This window comes from Notechis scutatus, chromosome 1 (genome assembly GCF_049901735.1).
Source record: "Notechis scutatus isolate UNSWTSFEM ecotype Mainland chromosome 1, rNotScu1.2, whole genome shotgun sequence".
NCBI lineage: Eukaryota > Metazoa > Chordata > Lepidosauria > Squamata > Elapidae > Notechis > Notechis scutatus.
The window spans coordinates 121,564,514-121,585,047 of record NC_142009.1 but is presented as its reverse complement, the minus strand read 5'-3'; the positions used below and the strand labels follow the sequence as shown (position 1 = coordinate 121,585,047).

General features: G+C 35.5%; 2 protein-coding genes across 7 annotated transcripts in view; both read left to right on the top strand.

Moving 5' to 3' along the window:
- FAM135A (family with sequence similarity 135 member A) overlaps window positions 1–7,913 on the top strand; it is a 52,552-nt gene extending 44,639 nt beyond the window's left edge. For all 6 annotated transcript variants that reach the window (XM_087945088.1, XM_087945085.1, XM_087945067.1 and 3 more), the window contains 5 exons: window positions 22–119; window positions 2,255–2,406; window positions 3,517–3,627; window positions 4,550–4,663; window positions 5,981–7,913. In XM_087945088.1, the coding sequence (XP_087801214.1) occupies window positions 22–119; window positions 2,255–2,406; window positions 3,517–3,627; window positions 4,550–4,663; window positions 5,981–6,186 (681 nt within the window). In that variant the 3' untranslated portion in view covers window positions 6,187–7,913. The remainder of the gene's footprint in view (window positions 1–21; window positions 120–2,254; window positions 2,407–3,516; window positions 3,628–4,549; window positions 4,664–5,980) is intronic.
- A 3,675-nt stretch (window positions 7,914–11,588) lies between these two features.
- SDHAF4 (succinate dehydrogenase complex assembly factor 4) lies at window positions 11,589–18,782 on the top strand. The gene is made up of 3 exons (XM_026665223.2): window positions 11,589–11,744; window positions 12,748–12,900; window positions 15,263–18,782. The coding sequence occupies exons 1-3, from the start codon at window positions 11,684–11,686 to the stop codon at window positions 15,370–15,372; spliced, it is 324 nt and encodes a 107-aa protein (XP_026521008.1). The 5' UTR covers window positions 11,589–11,683; the 3' UTR covers window positions 15,373–18,782.
- Window positions 18,783–20,534: the final 1,752 nt, after the last annotated feature.

Genomic DNA, 20,534 nt, shown 5'->3' with positions numbered 1-20,534 from the left:
CCCCAAAATTTTTCCCCACAGAATGACACATTTGCTGATTTTGATTCAATGACAGATCGCCTTTTGGATGAAATAATCCAATATATTCAAATTTACAATCTAACAATTTCAAAAATCAGGTAATTTATGTTGTTGTAGAATAAATAATGTCAGCTTGAAATGTATCCTTAATTGTGGATTTTTTAAAAAAACATGAACTATTATTAACAAATGTTATCAAATTACTAAATAGTAAATACATGAAACATTGGGAAAAAAATATACAGGTAGTCCTCGACTTTTTTTAATGAAACTGAAAAAAATGACTTGTGAATGTTTTTCACACTTAAAACCATTGCAGTATCCTAATGGTCACATGATCAGAATTCTGATGCTTGGCACCTGACTCATATTTATGATAGTTGCAGTGTCCTGAGGTTATGTGATCACCTTTTGCGACCTTCTGATAAGAAAAGTCAATGATGAAACCAGATACACTTAACAACGATGTTATTAACTTAACAACTACAGTGATTCACTTAACAACTGTGGCAAGAAAAGTTGTAAAATGGGCAAAACTCACTTAACAACTGTCTTGCTTAGCAGCAGAAATTTTGCCTTGATTGTGTAAGTCGAAAACTACTTGTAGAAAATGCAAAAAGTTTACCAAATGAAGAGGCAGGTATTACATGCATACAAATTTACTATGTATCTAAAATATTGCTGTATTATTATAGTTCATTATTGAGAAACTACAAAATCCATCCAAATTTGACAATTATAATTCCTACCTCTGATGTTTTATTAAACTTTAATGTTTTTTCTATTGAAACAAGTGAAGAAGCCTTTTTAATCCACTTCTCATTTTTACGTTATCTGGAGTTTTCCAGTATTTGGCCATTATTATTTTAGTTGCTAAATTGTGGATTTTCTGAGAATAAATAAAAAGCATTGAGCAGAAATTACTACATTAGCAATTATCCTTATATCTACATCTTTAAAAATACATCTGGATTGCAATTTAGAGGTGTCCAAAACATTTTAAGTTATTCCCAAAGTTGCCAACTTCAAAATACTTTAATGTGGTTTGCAGAGGGTAATATTTTTACCTCAGAATGTTATAAATGCTACATTGCTGGCCCACCAAGCACTGGAGACCCCCTCTATCAGTGGATTCCTCATGGCTTTGGGCAACCTGTATAGAACTCCTTAGGTAGCCTTGCTCAGCTATTGGGAAGCTCTGAAAAGGTGTTTCAGGAGTGAAATCATAATGTTAGGCCCCTTAGATCTGCCAGCTTTTTAAAATTTTATCCTGGATTGAAACAATGTGCCAGGATTTGGCTTAGTTACAAAAACAGGCCTGCTTGTTAAACTAGATTTTATTATTTAATAAGTCAATATTAAAATGTTTGTCAAAAATGGTTTTTAAACAGTAATTATGATTTTAGATTTATTTAATTTTTTTTTAGATTTATTTATCTTTTTTTCTGGATCATAGTAAGTCACTACAAGGAAGATTGTATTTCAAAAAGTGGGATTAAACACATAAAGATTAGTTGAAATCAGGGCACATTCTTTCTTAAAAAGAAAAAAAAATCATTTTGTAAAGGGTACATTCATGAATACCAAATGAAGCTTGGGATAGCTGAAAATTAAATGTGTTAAACAAGAATAGGCAGTTTCTATGTCATCTACAACTTATTGCTCTAGTGCCTTCCCAAACAAAGTTTGTTAATTTGTAATGGAAACTACAGAAGTGAAGGAATGAGAGAGATAAATAGAGTATTGTGGAAAGTTTGGAAACCAGTGATAGCCAAAAGATGCTCTGCATTTTATTCATACCTCCTCATTGATGGTGGTTTTAGTAAACATAATGAAAACCCTTTCATAAACTGCATGATTGTTTTAGGCATGTGCAGAAAGCATAACATTTGCAGTACTACAAAACAAAGTTGAGAGCTAGTTTGGTGTAATGGTTAAGGCATTGGCTAGAAACCAGGAGATTGTGAGTTGTAGTCCCACCTTATACACAAAGCCAGCTGAGGTGACCTTGGGCCAGCTATTTTCTCTCAGCCCTAGGAAGGAGATAGTGGCAAACCGCTGTTGAAAAACCTTGCTAAGAAGACACCAGGCCTTGACAAAGCAGCCTCCAAAATTTGGACATAGTAAAATGGAAGAAAAACAAACAAACAGAAGTTAAAGTTCAAGGTTTCAGTTGATAATGTATTAGAAATTTTTCCAAATCTCACACTCTTTTTTTCTCTTTTTTATTCAGTTTTATTGGACATTCACTGGGTAATTTAATAATCCGTTCAGTACTCACAAGACCTAGGTTTAGGTATTACCTCAATAAACTTTATACCTTCCTTTCTCTGTCTGGACCACATCTTGGTACGCTCTACAACAGCAGTGCTCTTGTTAATACAGGTAAAAAAAAAACACCTAGATTTGATATCCACTTTAAAGTCTCAGAACTATAAAAAAGGGTGGCTTATTTTAATCTTTTTAAACAGTGTAATTATCTTCTTCAAATTGTCAAAGTTTGAGCAAGTATTTCTAGTATCCATTAAAATGCACAAGATGCCTCTCTCTTTAAATGTTCAGAGGGGTATACTGAAGTAGGAAGAAGGAACCAGATATGTTAAAGCACAAGTGCTGTAATTCTAAACTATTAAGATCATTGGTTAGGAGTAACATGAATCATTGTTCAAATATCTGGAATATGATATATACCTCTATATTAAATAATGTACAATAATATTGTGTAAAATTAAGTACTCTAATATTACTAAATTAAGAGAGCTAAACATTTCATTTCAGTATTCATGTTTCTATCATCTTCATATGCTAAGTGGGATTTTTATGTATATATTATCAGTTTTTAAAATAACGAAATGGAAAAGGCCAATCAACACAGCTGTATATAAACAGCTACAACATAAGGAAAAATGCTAATACTACTGTGGAACAAATGCTAATACATCTAATTTGTTGGAAGAAAGAGCAAAGAATAATTAGTTATCTCAAAGGGATCGCCAGGATCACACTGCTTTTCCTGGAAGTCACTTTGATTAGTATGTGAAGTAGAACTTCAGGATACATTTCCCAAATTTCAGAGCATTTTATATAGGATGAACTGTTTCCTGAGATACTCAGAACCATTGGACACCAACACTTTCTAAGAAGTGTTCAAAATAATTGCCATTCTGTTTTGTCAAAGAGGATTTGCTTTTAAGTCTACAGTCCACATCATTTAATCGATTGGCTAAAGAACACAAGCCTGATGTACTAAAGAACATTAAAATTGTGTTTAGGATATATATGGTGTGTGTGTATGTGTGTGTACACACATATTTAGTAAGGATTTTGTCTATTGACATATTTGATATCTGTGCTAATTTTAATTATTACATATTAGATCAGCAAATAGAGTAGAACCTTCTTAGGATGTATAGAATGAACACTAATAAGAAAATTACTCAAAGATTTGTATAGTTGTACTCTGTGTATTCACATGTAATATATGCAAAAATATAGGTCTCTGGTTTATGCAGAAGTGGAAGAAGTCAGGATCTTTGCTACAGTTGACCTGTCGAGATCATTCAGACCCCCGGCAAACCTTCTTATACAAACTTAGTAGAAAAGCAGGTAAGCTATATCAACTTCATTGAAGGCATTAACTTTTAATGTAACTTGTTTTCATTTATACATTAATATATTTTGGAGAAACTGGTGTAGCAAGTGAATGTGATACCAGTGATCTCAGACATTCAGATTTAAGTAGTTTTCCTACAAAATGTCATAGGTTTTCTGTTAATAATATACTGTGATGCTATTTTTTAAAGCATAATTATGGTATTGATATAAGGACTTGCTAGTTTTCTTTAGTTTGGAAATCACAACCATGTAGAAATCACAACCAAGCACAGTGAAATATTTCTTGCAAAATATTTCCACTGTTAAAATATTAAATGAAAAAGCATGGATGAAAGCATAAGATTAAGCTTTGCTACTGTTCTGTAAAATGGTAATAAAGGAAATGCTCTAAAGATTAACCAGGCAAGGATTATAGGTTTGACTGCAATCTCAAATTTCACAGAAACTATAAATGAGTCAGTTGCTTCAACAGAACCCCCAAAAGCTAAATGAATTCCATTACAATTATCAGTGGAAATTTAAGAAACTAATTTTACTATTTTTCTATAAATTGATTAGCAGTCATGAAATCTATTTTACCACATATGGTCATATTTCTTTTACAAATATGGTCATATTTGCATATAGTTATATTTCTGGATCTCTACTTAGCTATATGAATGCAGAATTCTTCAAAGAGCTTTTCTCTTGGTATTAATGACTGCCAGAAAAGTATTAATTTTCTTATTCTCCTTTCCTATGTGTGCTTTAGTTTAGTCGTAGAAGGGGAGTAATGGGATCCTAGCATTTGTTACATCCCTAATATCTATTAATTCAAGGGGTTTTGTTGGGGTAGGACTGAATTTCTCTAAGCTTATAACTGTTGATATGTTTGTGTATGTTCTTAATATTTATAATTGCTGTCTTTTCACAGGTCTTCAGTATTTCAAAAATATAATATTAGTAGGGTCCCTGCAAGATCGTTACGTTCCTTATCATTCTGCCCGCATTGAGATGTGCAAAACAGCTTTGAAAGATAAACAGACAGGTATTAGCTAAAGCATTTTTATATTTGCGAAACAATAGCTGTTCATCATTTAGAAAATATTCAGGAGAATATTAACTTGAATAATGTTATTCTAGGGCAACAAGTCTTATTTTTTCTTATGAGGTAGAAATCAATTTTAAAGAAACATATGAGGTAGAAATTACACATAGAGTGTGCCTGGATTTTATAAGATGAAAACTATAAAATTTACACGTCATATGGCACCTGTTGGCATGTGTAAATTTTATTTATATATGTTCTTTATATGGTGGCCATTTTGCAATAGCAGTTATGGCCAGCTAAACATAAATTTAAAATGCAAATGTAATAATCAATTATACAGCATTACACAAATATGAAAATTCCTATTTGTATATCTGCTTCTGTAGCATTGCTTTTGGTAAGTCAGGCCTTGTACATCTGATGGCTGCCGGTATTTAAAAAGCTAGTGCTTTCAGAATTCATTTAATGAAAAATAATGTGATGGACCTCCCAAAAAACTTTTTAAAGGTGATTTTTTTTTTAAAGAAAGAGAAGTTGGTTTGCTCAACAAAATATTTTTATGAGGACTTGTCATTATTTTCTCAAAGTATCATTAATGCTGTTTTTTTAAATGCTCCCATATTTGTATGCCTCTGGACATTGCATGGACATTATAGTTAGGACTAAAAACTAACAGATAAGCAATCTATCACCTTGATCCATTAAAAGTAGTAAATTTCAAAACAAATTCTTTGCAATGTTTTCTAAGTTTGCTATTAATGAACCCAAAATTATAAAATAGCTATCAATGTTCACCTTTTTCATTAGTTTCCTTGTAACGTTCCTCCCTGAATCTCAGTCTTATTTGGATCAGCCATCATATTTCTTTATCTTGGAAGTTATTTTATGCTTAAAATAATAGTTATTTTAAAAGCATCAGTGATCTTTCTTTATGTACACATGTATAAATCTGCCTTCTATACAACCCTTATGTGCTTGCTCAGCTCCTGAAGCCCTGCTTGCTGTCCTTTGACTGAAATTCAGCAAGTATCTGGCAGCTGATCTTTTTGAGTTTTTTAGTATGGCACTTTATGGGATTTCCTTTTTAGGGACACTCTTAACTTCTTTGCCAGTACAAACAGGGCTTTTAAAGCTAAAGTAAGTAGTTCATATAGTTGTTGGCGAATTATAGGCTGAGACTTTTTTGCTTGCAGTATTACAAATGGGTTTCAACTGATAACATTTAAACATGGTGTTTCCTCTGTTAATTGCATGATAGAAAAGAAATACATACAGTGCTTACTTAAATAAGTAATGCAGGTTCTTCTTTTACAGGACCAATATATGCTGAAATGATCCAGAATATGCTTCTGCCTGTTCTTCAAAGCAAGGACTGCAATTTAATTCGATACAATGTGCATTGTGCACTGCCAAACACAGCTGATTCTCTCATAGGAAGAGCTGCACACATTGCTGTTTTGGATTCAGACATATTTTTGGAAAAGTTTTTTCTGGTTGCTGCCCTAAAATATTTCCAGTAGGAATAAAAACATTGTAACAGACTTGGTTATTACCTCATTAACAGATAAATAATGTGTGATATTAAACTGTAGTTACTGCGGTATTTTAAGAGATATTTATACTTTTTTATATGGAAGATAATTTATATCATCCATGTGAAGAGCTTTTTTAACATCAACTTTACTTTCTAGGTATGTGGCTGTGCAATATTTTTAATGTTTTTTTTTTCTATTTTTCTTATTTTGGGTACCTAATTATTTCAGAACAGATGTAAGCACAGTTATGTGCAATTGATGGATTTAGACTGCAAATGTTATATGACTACATTTTTATGTGTCTTTAGATGCCAAAAACTCTGAATTTCTATGTCTAAGAAGGTATTAATTTGATCTCTTTAGAACTCTAAAAAGTTGAACTGGAAAACAAACTGCTTGCTGCTAAAATAACTATAAGTATATAGGTTTGTTCAAGACCACTCTTTTGAGTCACCTGTTTGTTACGTCACTACATTCAAGCTGAACTACTTTCTATAGAAGCATTATTGAACATACTCTGCCTGTGGAAACTACATTTTTTTACTGATCTCAATAGGACATTAGTTTACATTTTCACCTTTATTACTGGAACATTAGTTTTCATAAACAAACAATTAAGGATTTTTGAATGTTGAAATGTGAGCTGCCTTCAAGTGGAGTTTTGCAAAATTTAATAAAATTGCTCTTTATATTGGTTCAGTTCTTCAGTGAACCTTTTACATGGGACTTCCTTATATGTACATTTTTTAAAAAGTAAACAAATTTCTGCAATACTTTGAAAAATGTAAATTTTTAAATATTAAAATTTATTGACAAATTATTGTAAATAGAAATTAGTTGCATCTTGAAATGGAATTTTTTAAGTGATAACTAGTTTTTTAAAAAATATCCAAGAATGCTAAAAGTCATACTGGGGTTGAAAAGTAGTGAGTTCAATATTCATCCCTTTTCACCTTTTTTTCAGGCAGAATGCTTTTAAAAGGGGAAAAAATCTTGTCATTGTGCAATTGTAACAGTTTTTCAGAGAATACAGTTTTGTAGTATATCTAATGCATGTTTATTTTCGAACATTGTGTTATTGTGTCTTGTGTTAATAAACTAAAAAAATATTAGAGAAAGCAAGATTTTGCTTTTTCCACATCCTGAGGATAATATATAACATCACATAGAGCTTGATAATAGATTGAATATCACAATTGGACAGTTTTTCACTGCAAACTGTCCATATATGCTATTGGTTTAAAATCTTGCATTTTCTAATTTGAATAGTGTCTAAGGGCAGTTTAATTCTGTGGATGGGCAATGGTTTGCAATCATGTGTTACTGAATTTTATTGAGCAAGACTTACAAATAATTACTGCTACTTGGCCATTTCACCGATTGCTCTAATAGCCCAATCTATTATTATTTCTGAGAAGAAAATCCCTGAGTTTTAAAAGAGTTATTTTTGAGTTAAAGTACAGTGACAATATTTACTAACAAACATAGATTCACAGAAATAACTACTTTTTTATGCAATATATAAATAATTCTAAGATTGCAATATTTTTACTGCTTGCTTCTCAAGAAGTAACACCAACAATTCTCATTTTGAAAACATACTAAAAAAAGATTAATCAGACTTCAGCCTAGTTAATATATAAGAATGAAAAAGTAATTTAGAAGCAGTGGAAAGGTGTTAATAGTGTACGTTAATAAATTATTAAGTTTTTTTTCTGCTTGCATTCTTGAAACTAAAAGAATGTACTTAGAAGAGAAAAAAGATGAATCAATGATTGAATCTTATTCAGTTTTTTCCATTATATTGTTAATTTTAAATTGATAGATTGGTTAATAGTGAGTGTGCAGCTGTAATGGAAAATGTTATTTGCCATGTTTCAAAAGATTAACAATCTGTCAATGTTTTAATATTATGCCTGCAGCTATTACTGTTTTATGACTTGTGACAGAAAAACAGATTTAATATAATTGAAACAATATAGCATGCTACTTACAAACTATTATATAAACATGAATACTCTTTGCACTTAACTTTCTAATTAAGCGAGGTAGTTCAAAACTTCCCATTTTGCCTGTGGCTAACTAAATCTAAAATTTGACTGAAGTATTTGCCTAACCAAGGCTATGATAAATTGTCCAACATTTTTTTCAGACTGTGAAATAGCTTGAATGTGTGTTGTTACTGGTTTTTATTAATTCTAGATACACATCAGTTTCAGAAATACCAGGTGGTTTGGAGAGAAATGATAACTTACACTGTGTCCCTGGTAGATCATGATTAACAGCATCCATAGCCAAGTGGATTAATCCCAAATCACAGCATGTGACCAATGACACCATATAAATATACTGTAGGTAGTCTTTGACTTAAAACACACCTGGGATCCGAATTTCCATTGCTAAGCAAAGCAGTTTGCATCTGATTTCACAACCTTTTTTTGTCATGGTTGTTAAGTGAAACATTGCAGTTAAGTGAACCTTGGGGTGGTTAAGCAAATCCAGTTCCCCCGATTGACTTTGCTCATCAGAAGCTAGCTAGGAAGGTTGCAAATAGCAATAGCGCTTAGACTTATATACTGCTTTACATTGCTTTACAGCACTGTCTAAGCGGTTTTACAGAATCAGTATATTGCCCCCACAATTTGGATCCTCACCTCGGAAGGATGGAAGGTTTAGTCAACCTTGAGCCTGGTGAGATTTGGTCTGCCAAATTGCAGATAGCTGGCTGTAAGCAGAAGTAGCCTGCAGTATTGCACTCTAGCCACTGCGCCACCGAGTGGCAATCATGACCCTGGGATGCTGCAATCATTGTAAATGCATGCCAGTTGCCAATTTTGATCATGCCCATGGAGATGCTGTGGTGGTTGTGTATAATAGCAATAGCACTTAGACATATATACCGCTTTATAGAGCTTTATAGCCTTCTCAAAGCGGTCTACAGAGTTAGCATATTTTCCCCAACAGTTTGGGTTCTCATTTTACCCACCTCGGAAGGATGGAAGGCTGAGTCAACCTTGAGCCTGGTGGGATTTGATCTGCCAAATTGCAGTGGGAATAGCTTGCAGTACTGCACTCTAACCACTGCACCACCAAGGCTCAGGACTGTTTCTAAGACCATTGTAACTTTGAATTGTTAGGGTTGTTAGTTACCATTATGTACTTGGGTCCCTATGATTGATGCAACTTGAGTTGCTATGATTGATGTCCTGTTCCGCTCCCGGCTTTAGATAGGGTAATATATTTGCATCCACCATTAAAATAATTTAAAATATTTTATGGGTTTTAAAAATTAATTTAAAAAATTAAAATTAAAGATTTTAAAAATCTTGTTTAAAAATTAAATTTAAAAGATATGTTTGGACATATGCACTATGGTGTACAAATTGAAAATACTTTATATAAAATGCCATGTTTCAAATTTATTTTTGGACTCAATAAATAGGGAAGTGATATAAAGAACTCCAGTCATTGCAATCTGAACCATCTCCCATGGTTACTATTAATTTTTTATAAGTGTTCAAATTACTTGGTTCACTGTTACCATAGGATTGTAATTAGGGTTTTTTATACTTGATTTATGTAGCTTGAATGATCAAACTTAATTAATATTCCATTGACTTCAATTATATTTTCAAGCCAAGTGCGATCACTTAAAGCTCCTTTCAGTAATTGTTATGGATTTCTTACTTTATTTCTGCTTTTTCAGTCTGAGCTATTATTCATCCACTTGCTTCCTTTCATATAATTTTTTAAACCCGTTTTCTTTCTTGTAAAACTAAAGGTTATTCACAAAACCATCTGCAGAAAAGAATCTCAAAGTTTAGGGAATTTAATAAATTTCTGTAGCCCACCCAGTATATTCTAGGTATTTATTTAAATAAGATGCTGTTTTATAGGCAGAGGGTTGGACTAGAAGATCTACAAGGTCCCTTCCAACTCAATCTTAAAATTCATTCTGATATGAATTTAAGTCGTAGTCATGCTGTAGATCATGTTTCTATACCAGGAATTATACTATAGTCACGACCAGCATTACAAATGAGCATTAAAAATAAAGGGAAATGAAATGAAAAAGGCAAATAATATTTAATCATTGGTGGTGGATTGCGCAAAATCTGCCAAATTTTGCAGACACTATAACAAATGTTGGCTGCATTGAAAGAAAGGCTATATCAGACTGAGGTTGATGTTTCCCCGATATTTTATGAGATGAGGTGTTATGAAAGGGGTCCTTGAGTTCTTATACAATAGGGTGTGAGCTGTAGAATGTTGAAGTAAATATAGTAGCACTAGACTGCTGTTCTAGAGTTTCTTTTTAAAAAAATCCCTTTGTTTCAATTCTTGGTTGGCTGGCACTCAAAAAGTAATTCCATCTGCAAATTGGTAAAGAGAGATTATTCTTCTCAAAGCCAAATCCTTCTATCTTGGTAAAACTGATGGCCAGGCCACTGAGTCAACATTTCCAAAACCGTAGACTTGTTTCCTATAACCATTCATTTATTCATTCACTTAATTGTACAGATAAAATCTGCAATTTCAGGAACAAACATGCTAGCATTTGTAGAGTTTTAAATACAGGCTGTTTTAAACATTAGGGCCCCCAAATCTTTGCCAGTATATGCTTTCCTCCATTTCACCTGGGGTTTCAAGAAATGGTCCCTAAAGGCTGGCTTCTTTCCAAAACAAAAGCTGCAATGCACTGAAGGTCAGTTGTTATGCAGTCAGGTCCCCCAGATTTAATCTCTCATGTCTCCTGGCACGATTGATAAAAAAAATATAGCCATAAAACTACATTTTTGCATTTCTGAGCCAAAACAGTGTTAACGTACTTAAGTGTTTTGCTGAAAACTCTCCAGAGAATCCGAGGTCTCTGAAAAATGATTAGGACATTTAAAAAAAAAAAACATCCTCGCAAAACAAGAATTGCATCGGTAGTGTTGCGAAAAAGAGCGCATCAAGGTATTCATGTAGCTCCAGCCACTAGGAGCCAAAGTAGAGTTCCAAGAGCCATGCCCGCCTAATTCGCTCATGTATCCCTGTAGACCAAAGCGTTGTCCCAAGAGAAGGCGGTTTCTCATGTTCCAGGATAGAGTGCAGAGATTGTCAAAAATAAGAAAGGGCGTCGCTAAAAAATACTGTACTCCTACCGATTGCTTACTTAGACCGCATGGGGTGTTGCAGAGATCGATCGCTTTAGCCCGGCGAAAAATTCCGCCGGGTCCCACGATTCCGTCTATGTGGCCTCGTCTAAAACAGACCGGGATCCCGTCTCCTCCACTGTATCTACTCTAAATAAAACGCAGCGTTCCTTGACAAAAGCTGCAAAGAGCCCTGAAACGCAGCTCTCCTTCATTGAGAGACCAGAGGAAAACAGGCAGGCGAGGGGTGGGGTTTCCTTGAGAAGCGCCGCCCACTTCGCTGGGGCATCGGGGGCGCGCAGAAACACGCAAGGCGAGGAGGGGCCCCGGGTCCTTGGCAGGAAATGGCTCTGCGGCTGTTGCTCCGGCAGGGCCGCTCTTTCGTGTCCGCCGGCGGACAAGCCAGTAAGCGGGGAGCGGAGTTTAGCGGCGGGGCGGGGGGGAACAGGCTGAGTACGGGGAGGTGGTAGGCCAAGGGTGCAAATGCTGCAGGGGCCAGTTCTGGACTGCAGCCTCTGCCTGTCTGCCTCCCCCACACTTATGTGTGGTACATAAATTTAATAAATAAACAAATATTTGTTACCCACCTTTTTTCTACCCACCTTTCTTTCCAAGCCTTTGACCAGGTTGGTCAAAGGCTTGTTCTGTAAGTTGTTTTGGGAAAGAGGTTGGATTTGTTGGTAAAAAAAAAAATACTTTTTAACTTACCTTTCCTTTGGCAAGAAAGGTGTGTCTAAAGAGAGAATAGAATATATATTGTAGAATATATATACTTGTTGACTCTGGACAGTTGATAGGTAAGAAAGGAAAATCGTAAATATACATGCTTCTTTGGGAAGGTAGTATTGTGTGTAGTGGAACAGAACTCTGAACATGCTGTTCAATTTAAGCATACCACATTATATGAGATTCTCACCTGCATGACCCTGTAAACCATGATACCATATGGGACTTGTGTCATACTAAAGGTGTCCAAATCTGGAGTAGTTTCCATTTTTACTTACTGCTAACCGGATTTGAAAACAGCAATTACAGCAGTTGTCCTGCTCCAAATGCAGTCTTGTAAAACTGCACAACAAAGAGAGGCACTTCAGAGTATATCTGTCTTGGAGATTATGATCACAATGAAAACCTTACTGTATTTACTGTACAGAGAGGTTGGTTGCAGATGATAATTAATGCAATCCTGTGCATGCTCATATAGCACTCTCTTCAATGCACTTCCTGTTTCTGACTCTGTGCCTCTTCCTTCTTAAACTGGCCTCTGACACAGACAGGAATCTCCATAAATGTTCTGTATGTATTCATATTTATATTATGTGATAACCATTTTTGGTTTTGTCCACTTCCATGGGCCATTTAAAATCTAGGCCTTCTATAACATACATCTTATGTTTATATGTAATAGGCTCAGCTTTTCTACACAGTTCTTTGGGAAGTAATACCTCTAGTGCAAAACGAACTACTGAATCCACCAAGCAACCACTTAAGAAGCCAGTAACACCAGTAGGTCGTTTTGATACACCAGAAGAATCAAATGTAGAAAAGGAGCCACTAGAAAGTAAGTGCGGATGTGTAAAATATAAATATAATAAATGGTGTTAAAACAGGTATAGTCTTGAGATGCTATAAATACCTTCAGGGAAGTAGTAAAGGAAATTAATCCATGGAATTATTATGTATAGAAGATTGTTCAATATTCTGGAAAAAGATGTTAAGGGAAAAATTGAAAATATTTCTACCCCATTGATTCTCCATTTACATTTTTCGTGTTTTGTAACTCTGAGCCAATTTTTCTTTTATGTCCATCTCTTCAGAAAATAGAATTCCTACATGATGTTTTATTAAATCTTTACTTACTTTACACTTTTTCTTTGGCTTTCCAAATACCATTTATTGTTTAAATATGAATGTACAGCTAAATAATTAATTTGTGATATATAATATTTTGGACAATATATCACTAACTTTGAGTTTTTCAAAGATTTTCATTTCAAAGAAACTATATACGTATGCTATGAAGCTATAAGGTAGGTAGCTTCATATGTGCTTAAATCACTTAGCATAACTTTGCATTTTCTAATATAATTTACTTTTAAAATTGCTGCTCTACTGAAGTACAACAAAATATGTTGGCTCAGATTTATCTCTGACCCATGAGTCATGGGCAAATGTGCCATGCAGGTACAGTGTCACATGATATTAGGAATGAACATAATAAATTCATAATATGTACACATTTTTAAGTGTGCTTGTCATCTGCTACCCATGGATACTTCTTTCCATTACATGTTGTTTTAAAAAGTCTGTAATTAAATAATTGTATAACATGAAACCCTTCCCAAAGTGGTTGTTCCCAAATGCTATTGCTTGTAGAACTTCCTATAAATTTATAACATCCAGTCATGCTGAAACTAAAAGCCAAAACGTGTGTCAGTGTATTCATATTCATTGAGCTCAAGGCAGTACACATATATAATATTCCTGCATCTGATTTTCCCCTCAATAATAACCCTGTGAGGTGGGTTGGATTGAAGAGAGCGACAGGCCCAAAGTCACCCACCTGGTTTTTATGCCTAAGGGAAGCCTCAAAACCCCTATAATACCAAGCTACTATGTCATTTGAGTTCTACTTGGGTGTATCATAGTAGTTTTAGTCCCATTGATAAAATTAGAAGAAGTAGATGGTCAATTCATTTGGTTTATATAATAAATAAGGCTCTGTAAAATATGACTTCTGATTTTGCAAAAGTGACCTTTCTATGATATACATAAATTTTATTTTCTATCTTATTCTGGAGTACTGTGGCATTCCTTCCAAATTCTCATGGTGGTGTTATGCTTACTTTATTACTAGTGGCAGTCAATAATTCTTATTTCCTCTACTCTGGGTCTCCCTGGGTGGCCTTATGTCTCACTTTGAAGAAACCCAGTGTAAGCATTTCTCATGGATATACAGGTAGTCCTCGACTTAACAGCAGTTTGTCTAGTGACCAAAGTTACTATATCACTGAAAAAAAGGGACTTATGACTGTTTTTCACACTTATGACCATTCTAGCATCCCCATGGTCATATGATCAAAATGTAGACGCTTAGCAACTGACTCAGATTTTGATGGTTGCAGTGCCCCAAGATCATTCGATCACCTTTTGCCACCTCTGTCAAGCAAAATCAATGGGGAAGCCAGATTCACTTAACAAATGTGTTACTAACTTAACAACTGTAGTGACTCATTTAACTGTAGCAAGAAAGATTGTCAAATGGAGCAAAAATCACTTCAATGTTTTGCTCACCAACAGAAATATTGGGCCCAATTGTGGTCATAAGTTGAGGACTACCTGTAAGTAAAACATAGAAAGCCGGGGAGGCTGCAAATACACCGAAGAGATTATTGTATAGTATCAGACAGGATATTCACAACTATTCTTTGGCTATCTCAGAACTTTGTAAATGCAAGAATAGCAATAGCATACTTACCTACTGCTTCACAGTGCTCTCTAAGTGGTTTACAGAGTCAGCATATTGCCCCCAACAATCATTTTCCCAAACTCAGAGGCTGGAAGGCTGAGTCAAGCTTGAGCCGGTGAGAATTGAACTGCAGTCAGCAGAAATAGCCTGCAGTACTGAATTCTGACCACTGGGCCACCACGGCTAATAAAGCTTGCATGCATAAATACATTGCCAACATTCTTTTATTTAAAATGCATTTGAAAAGCAGATTCTCTTCCATCAAATTGACTGAGAACTAGCAGACTGAAATGCTGGATAATTTTTGCCATTGTGCTAGTAATGAACTGAGTGCTAGAAATAAGGAAAACTCTCCAACTAAATCAAGGAACAGCAAATACAATCAAACTATGGGTGATATTTGAATGCATCTGCTATTCATTAGGATTTTTGCATATTTTTCCCTTTTTTTTAGAATTTTCCGATGATATCAATCCAATGACAAAAGAGAAGGGTGGTCCCAGAGGCCCTGAACCAACTCGTTATGGAGACTGGGAACGAAAAGGACGCTGCATTGATTTTTAACTTCTTTTTTGGGGAGAATGACATTTGAGTGAAAATAAAACCATAGTTGGGGGGAACACCACTTTACCTACAAAAAACCAAAATCTTCGCATTTATCTGTAACAAAGTGTCATATCTGTAGTATTTAACTAGAATCTCTGTGAATATGTATGGGTAAATATAGTGAAATTGCATTTTAATAAACCAATTTTGATAAGTTCTCCACTGTTGAGTTGGGTGATGGCTATGACATTATTAAAAAAGATGTAAAACTCTACATGAGAAAGTCTGGTAAAAGTAGAGTTTATTTTATAGGTTTTCAAAGTGAGTATTTTGACGTTTTGGTGAAGTTCCACAATGGTGATAGAAATACAATAGAATTTTATTGCTGTTGCAATATTAAACATACTTTTTGAAAAAAACATTGAATTTATTTTTCTTATTGAATTTATTTCACTTTCAAAGAACACTTCTATATTGGATTTAATATGACAAGAACAGTTCATTAATTGGAATTTGCAGAATATCTTCAGTTTTTATGACATACAGTCCAAACCAAAGTATGGCAGAGAAGGATTTATTGAAGTCTAAATAAAGTAATGAAGCAAGTAATTTTTCCACATGTATGAACATAGTTTAATCATGATGGAGGGGACTGCTAAACCTTTAACTATAAAATATACCAAAATTAGCACACTACCGTGTTTCTCCAACAATACGGCCTCCACCAATAGGAAGCCCCACCATGTTTTATTGGCATAAAATCAAATTAAGCCCCTCCCCCCAAATTAAGGCCCATATTAAACATGCGAAATGGGGGGGGAATGGTGGGGGGGGCTTGCCGTTAGGAAGTACTTTTGTTGCATGCCCGGATATGGTGCTGCCTGCGTTGGTGGGGCACTTCATATCAGGAGACCTTCCGCCACCATTGCTTTCCCTTCTCCCTTGCTGCCGCAGCGTTAGAGCAACGCTGTGGCGTTTGGCGCAGCCACGTGCGGCCAGCCAGGGCTCCTCCCTGCAACCGGAGCCCTGCGGAGACACTTGGCTTCAGGCGCTCCTGTCGCTGCCTTCCCTTTGCCTTCGAAGGTAAAGCGAATTATTTTAAAAACGACACCCTACTACAGCAAAGTCTCCCCTGCCCGAGAGGGCAGCCCAACCCCACATGGGGAGGCAAATCTCCCGGAGCCACAGCGCAGGATCGACCCACCCCGGGAGAAGCACCAAGCCGCCATCCCTGCCTGGCGCCGGGCAGAGCGCGAAGAGCTTCGCCTGGGGCGCCCAGCGCAGCTGACAGGCAGGCCCTCCTTCCCGGCAGCAGAGCTCTCACCAAGGCAGCGAGCGTCTCCCCGCCGACCCTCCGCTCATCCCGCCAGGGCCGCACCAGAGCCGTGCGGGCTGGGCAGAGCGGGGAAAGCTAGTGGGCTGCCCTCTCGGGCAGGGGAGGCTTTGTTGTAGTAGGGTGTCGGTTTTAAAATAATTCGCTTTACCTTCGAAGGCAAAGGGAAGGAGGCAACAGGAGCGCCTGAAGCCAAGTGTCTCCGCAGGGCTCCAGTTGCAGGGAGGAGCCCTGACTGGCCGCACGTGGCTGCACCAAACGCCGTGGCGTTGCTCTAACGCCACGGCAGCAAGGGAGAAGTGAAAGCAACGGTGGTGGAAGGTCTCCCGAACATCCAAGCTGTTGCCGCCCGCCCACCCGAGGATGCAAGGGGGGGAATTAAGTCACCCCCGAAAAGACGGCCTAGCCGTTTTTCAGGGGTCAAAAAAAAATAAGGCCCGGCCTGATTTTGTGAGAAACACGGTATTTAGGCCATTTATCTATATTTAAACCAAATGCACAAAATAATTCATAATAATTGCAAGAAGATTGTTAATTATTATCTATTGGGTTTATGTATTATTTTTAAAAGTGTGATAAACTCAAAATGATTTTTTTATTTCAATCTATTTTATTTATTGTTCCTCTGCTAAACAACTTAATGAATTGTTTATCCATATATTTAGAAGAAGTGGCAATCTGGATTATGCTATCATTATCTGATTCAGTTTTTATTTAAAGGTTTCCCTACGAAACTGTTAGCTTATTTATAAATAGCTAGAAATGTGAATTCTCAGGTGGAAACACATTCAGGTTTTCTGAATCTGAATGTATTTTCGTTTATTATCTACAGTGCTTTAGAACATAGCATATTAATATTGATACAAATGTCCATAGAAACATATTGTGTTGAAATAAATCTAGTGACAATGGGTACTTTGTTTTGAATATTCAAAACAATTTCTCCAATTTAACTGCTTTTTTATATGGATGGGTAAATATTTCAGGTTTGGAAATCTTGAGATAGGGTGGGATCATATTCCTATATTTTTTCCAACATTGACTATGAATTAACTATAAATCTTTCATGTTTTCTCTTCTTAAGGTTGTTTATATTATAATTTATACACATGATATTACACATTATATCGGGTTTGGTTAAAATTCTGTCACTTTATAAACAAAGTTAAAATTGACTATAGAAAAAAATATAAATAGAAGTATTATTATTTTTTTGCTATGGTAATGAAGTGGAAAATGAAAGTCAATGCAAGCAATTTTTATTTGTACTGGGTAGCTATTTTGTATTGTAGTAAATAAAAGTTCATCTGTCACAAATGCTTAAGTATACACCATTTCTATGATATAACTTGCTATTTCTGAAAACAGAAAAAATACATTTTTGTGCAATAAATATTATTTGTGATGCACCATACTGTATTTACTACAATAGAGATTTACTAAGATAAAATGTGTTTTATAATAACAAAGCGTTTATGCTTAAAGCATTAAGAAAATACGTCCAACCTGGTGTTAAAAGTATACTCTCTTTGACAATGTAGATCTGGGTACAATATATTTGTTTACCTTGCATAATTTTATTGGTTTGTTTCGTACTGTATGTAGTTCTTACTCACTTATGGTGATTGGGAAGTGTTTTGCTAATTGATGAGGTCATAAGGTGCAACATCATGTGACCTCAGTGACTTATGATGGCGATTCCCAGTTGCTGTCATGCAACCATTATCATATGGTTGCAGCATTCTGCAGTCATGTGATCACCGTTTATGATCTCCTGCCAGTTTCCCCATTGACTGCTCATCAGAAGCCAGCAGAGAAGGTCAGAAATGGTGATCACCCGACTGTTGGATGCTGCAATGTCATAATTGCAAGCCGGTTGCTGAGTACCTGAATCTGGACGACATGATCACGGGGATGCTACAGCATCCACAACTACAAGAATCCGTCATAAGTACGGATCAGCACTATTGTAATTTTGTGTGATCACTGAATGAAAGTTGTGAAGACTACTTACATATATTTTGGAAAGAAAGAAACCTTCCATAATTTATCTTTATAAAATTACCCTAATAAAGCTACAATAATTGGATCCTTACTCTTCCTCTGGGTCCTAGTCCTCCTTCTTGTGTTTTACTCTCTCTAATCCAGAGAGAGCAGAGCATGTATACTTTATTTTATTTTCAAAAAACTTACAGGATCTGTAAAGAATCAAAACCTCCCAGATTATCCCAGCTACAAACTTAAAATGTTAATTAGTCATACTTCAGAAATGTAGGCAGGCTGAATCACCATTTCCATAATCTTAAAATTAGAAGACTAGAGAAAGAATACTGTACAGCTTCTAACGTTTGCCTAATGATTTTAAAATTTGATATTTTATTACCAAAAAAAACCTAAGAGGAAAAAGTAAAATTTGAGACAATTAACCAACTTTATATGAATAAATTCATATAAAATTATGAATATCTTCAGAGATATTAAAAGACATTATCTTGGTTTTTCTGCAGGTAAACATGAAATCTGATTGTTTTCTGAGGTGTTTTCCAGATTTTTCCCCCCCATAGGGATAGACCAGCATGGAAGATGCTATTTAGTCTATAGAGATGGAAGATTCTATTTAGTCTATAGAGTATTAATAACTGCCTGCTGTTTAAAACTTGCCTCACCGATGGATATAATCATAGAAACATGATGCTTGCTTGTTTTGAACAGTTAGAATATTTCCTCAGAAGATTATTTCTAAAAAACAACGTTGTTTTGCATTGTCCAGTATACTGTCAGGAATCCTACCATCAATGAATATGTGGAAGATTTCAGTAATTAAGCATTTGGTCTCTGAGAAGTCAAAAATACAGGGTCCAGACATGTTTGGTCTCTTTGGAGCATTCCAGAGCTAAAAGATTAGACATGACTATTTAAATACCCAGACATGACCGTTCTTTTCAGGTTCCCAGCAGCAGAATTTTTGGATCTTTCCCATAAAAAAAGGGACCTTTTCTTATTTTTCTTTTACTGTCTTCTAAAACCATCAATTTTTTAAAGTCAGGGCTGATACCAGCTCACTGGTGTTAGACATAGTGCCTCTCTGCTGGGGAGATGATGATCAGATGAAATTGTTACTTAGGAGATAACCTGAGGTCATGGAATAGCTATCGGGAGCAGCTAACATCTTGTAGGGGTGAGATGAACTTACATGTTGTTTAGAATTAGATGTCTGAAGCCAGAGATTTTGAACATAAGGTTGTAATCTTGTTCATTCAGGCTGTCCTTGTGCTACTCAACAGATAGAGTATAGCATAAATGGGACTCACTGGATGGGCTTGTGAAAGTAGAAATAACCATCTCTCTCTGAAAAAGAGGGGTATCTTCCCTCCAAAAGAATACAGGCACTGCTTGACTTACAACCACAATTGGGAACAGAATTTCTGATGTTAAGCAAGGCAGTTGTTAATTGAGTCATGTCCAATTTTTTAACCTTTTTGCCACAGTTGTTAAGTGAATCTTGTGGTCATTAAGCAAATCCAGATCCCCTTCGATTTTGTTTTGTCGGAAGCCAGCTGAGAAGTGGCAAATGGCAATCTTATGACACCAGGATGCTGCAACCATTGTAAATAACATACTATTTGCCAAGTGGTTGAATTTTGATCACATGACCGTGAGGATGCTGCATGTGTCACTTTCTTTTAGTGCTGTTATAACTTCAAACAGTGACTAAAATGGTTGTAAGTCAAAGACTACCACTATTGTATATAATTCTACTATGGACAAAAGCAACATGCAGTTGAGTTTAATGCAGTTGAACTGCCATGCTGGGCATTACTAGACCTGTTCATTCCTCTCTTGTCCC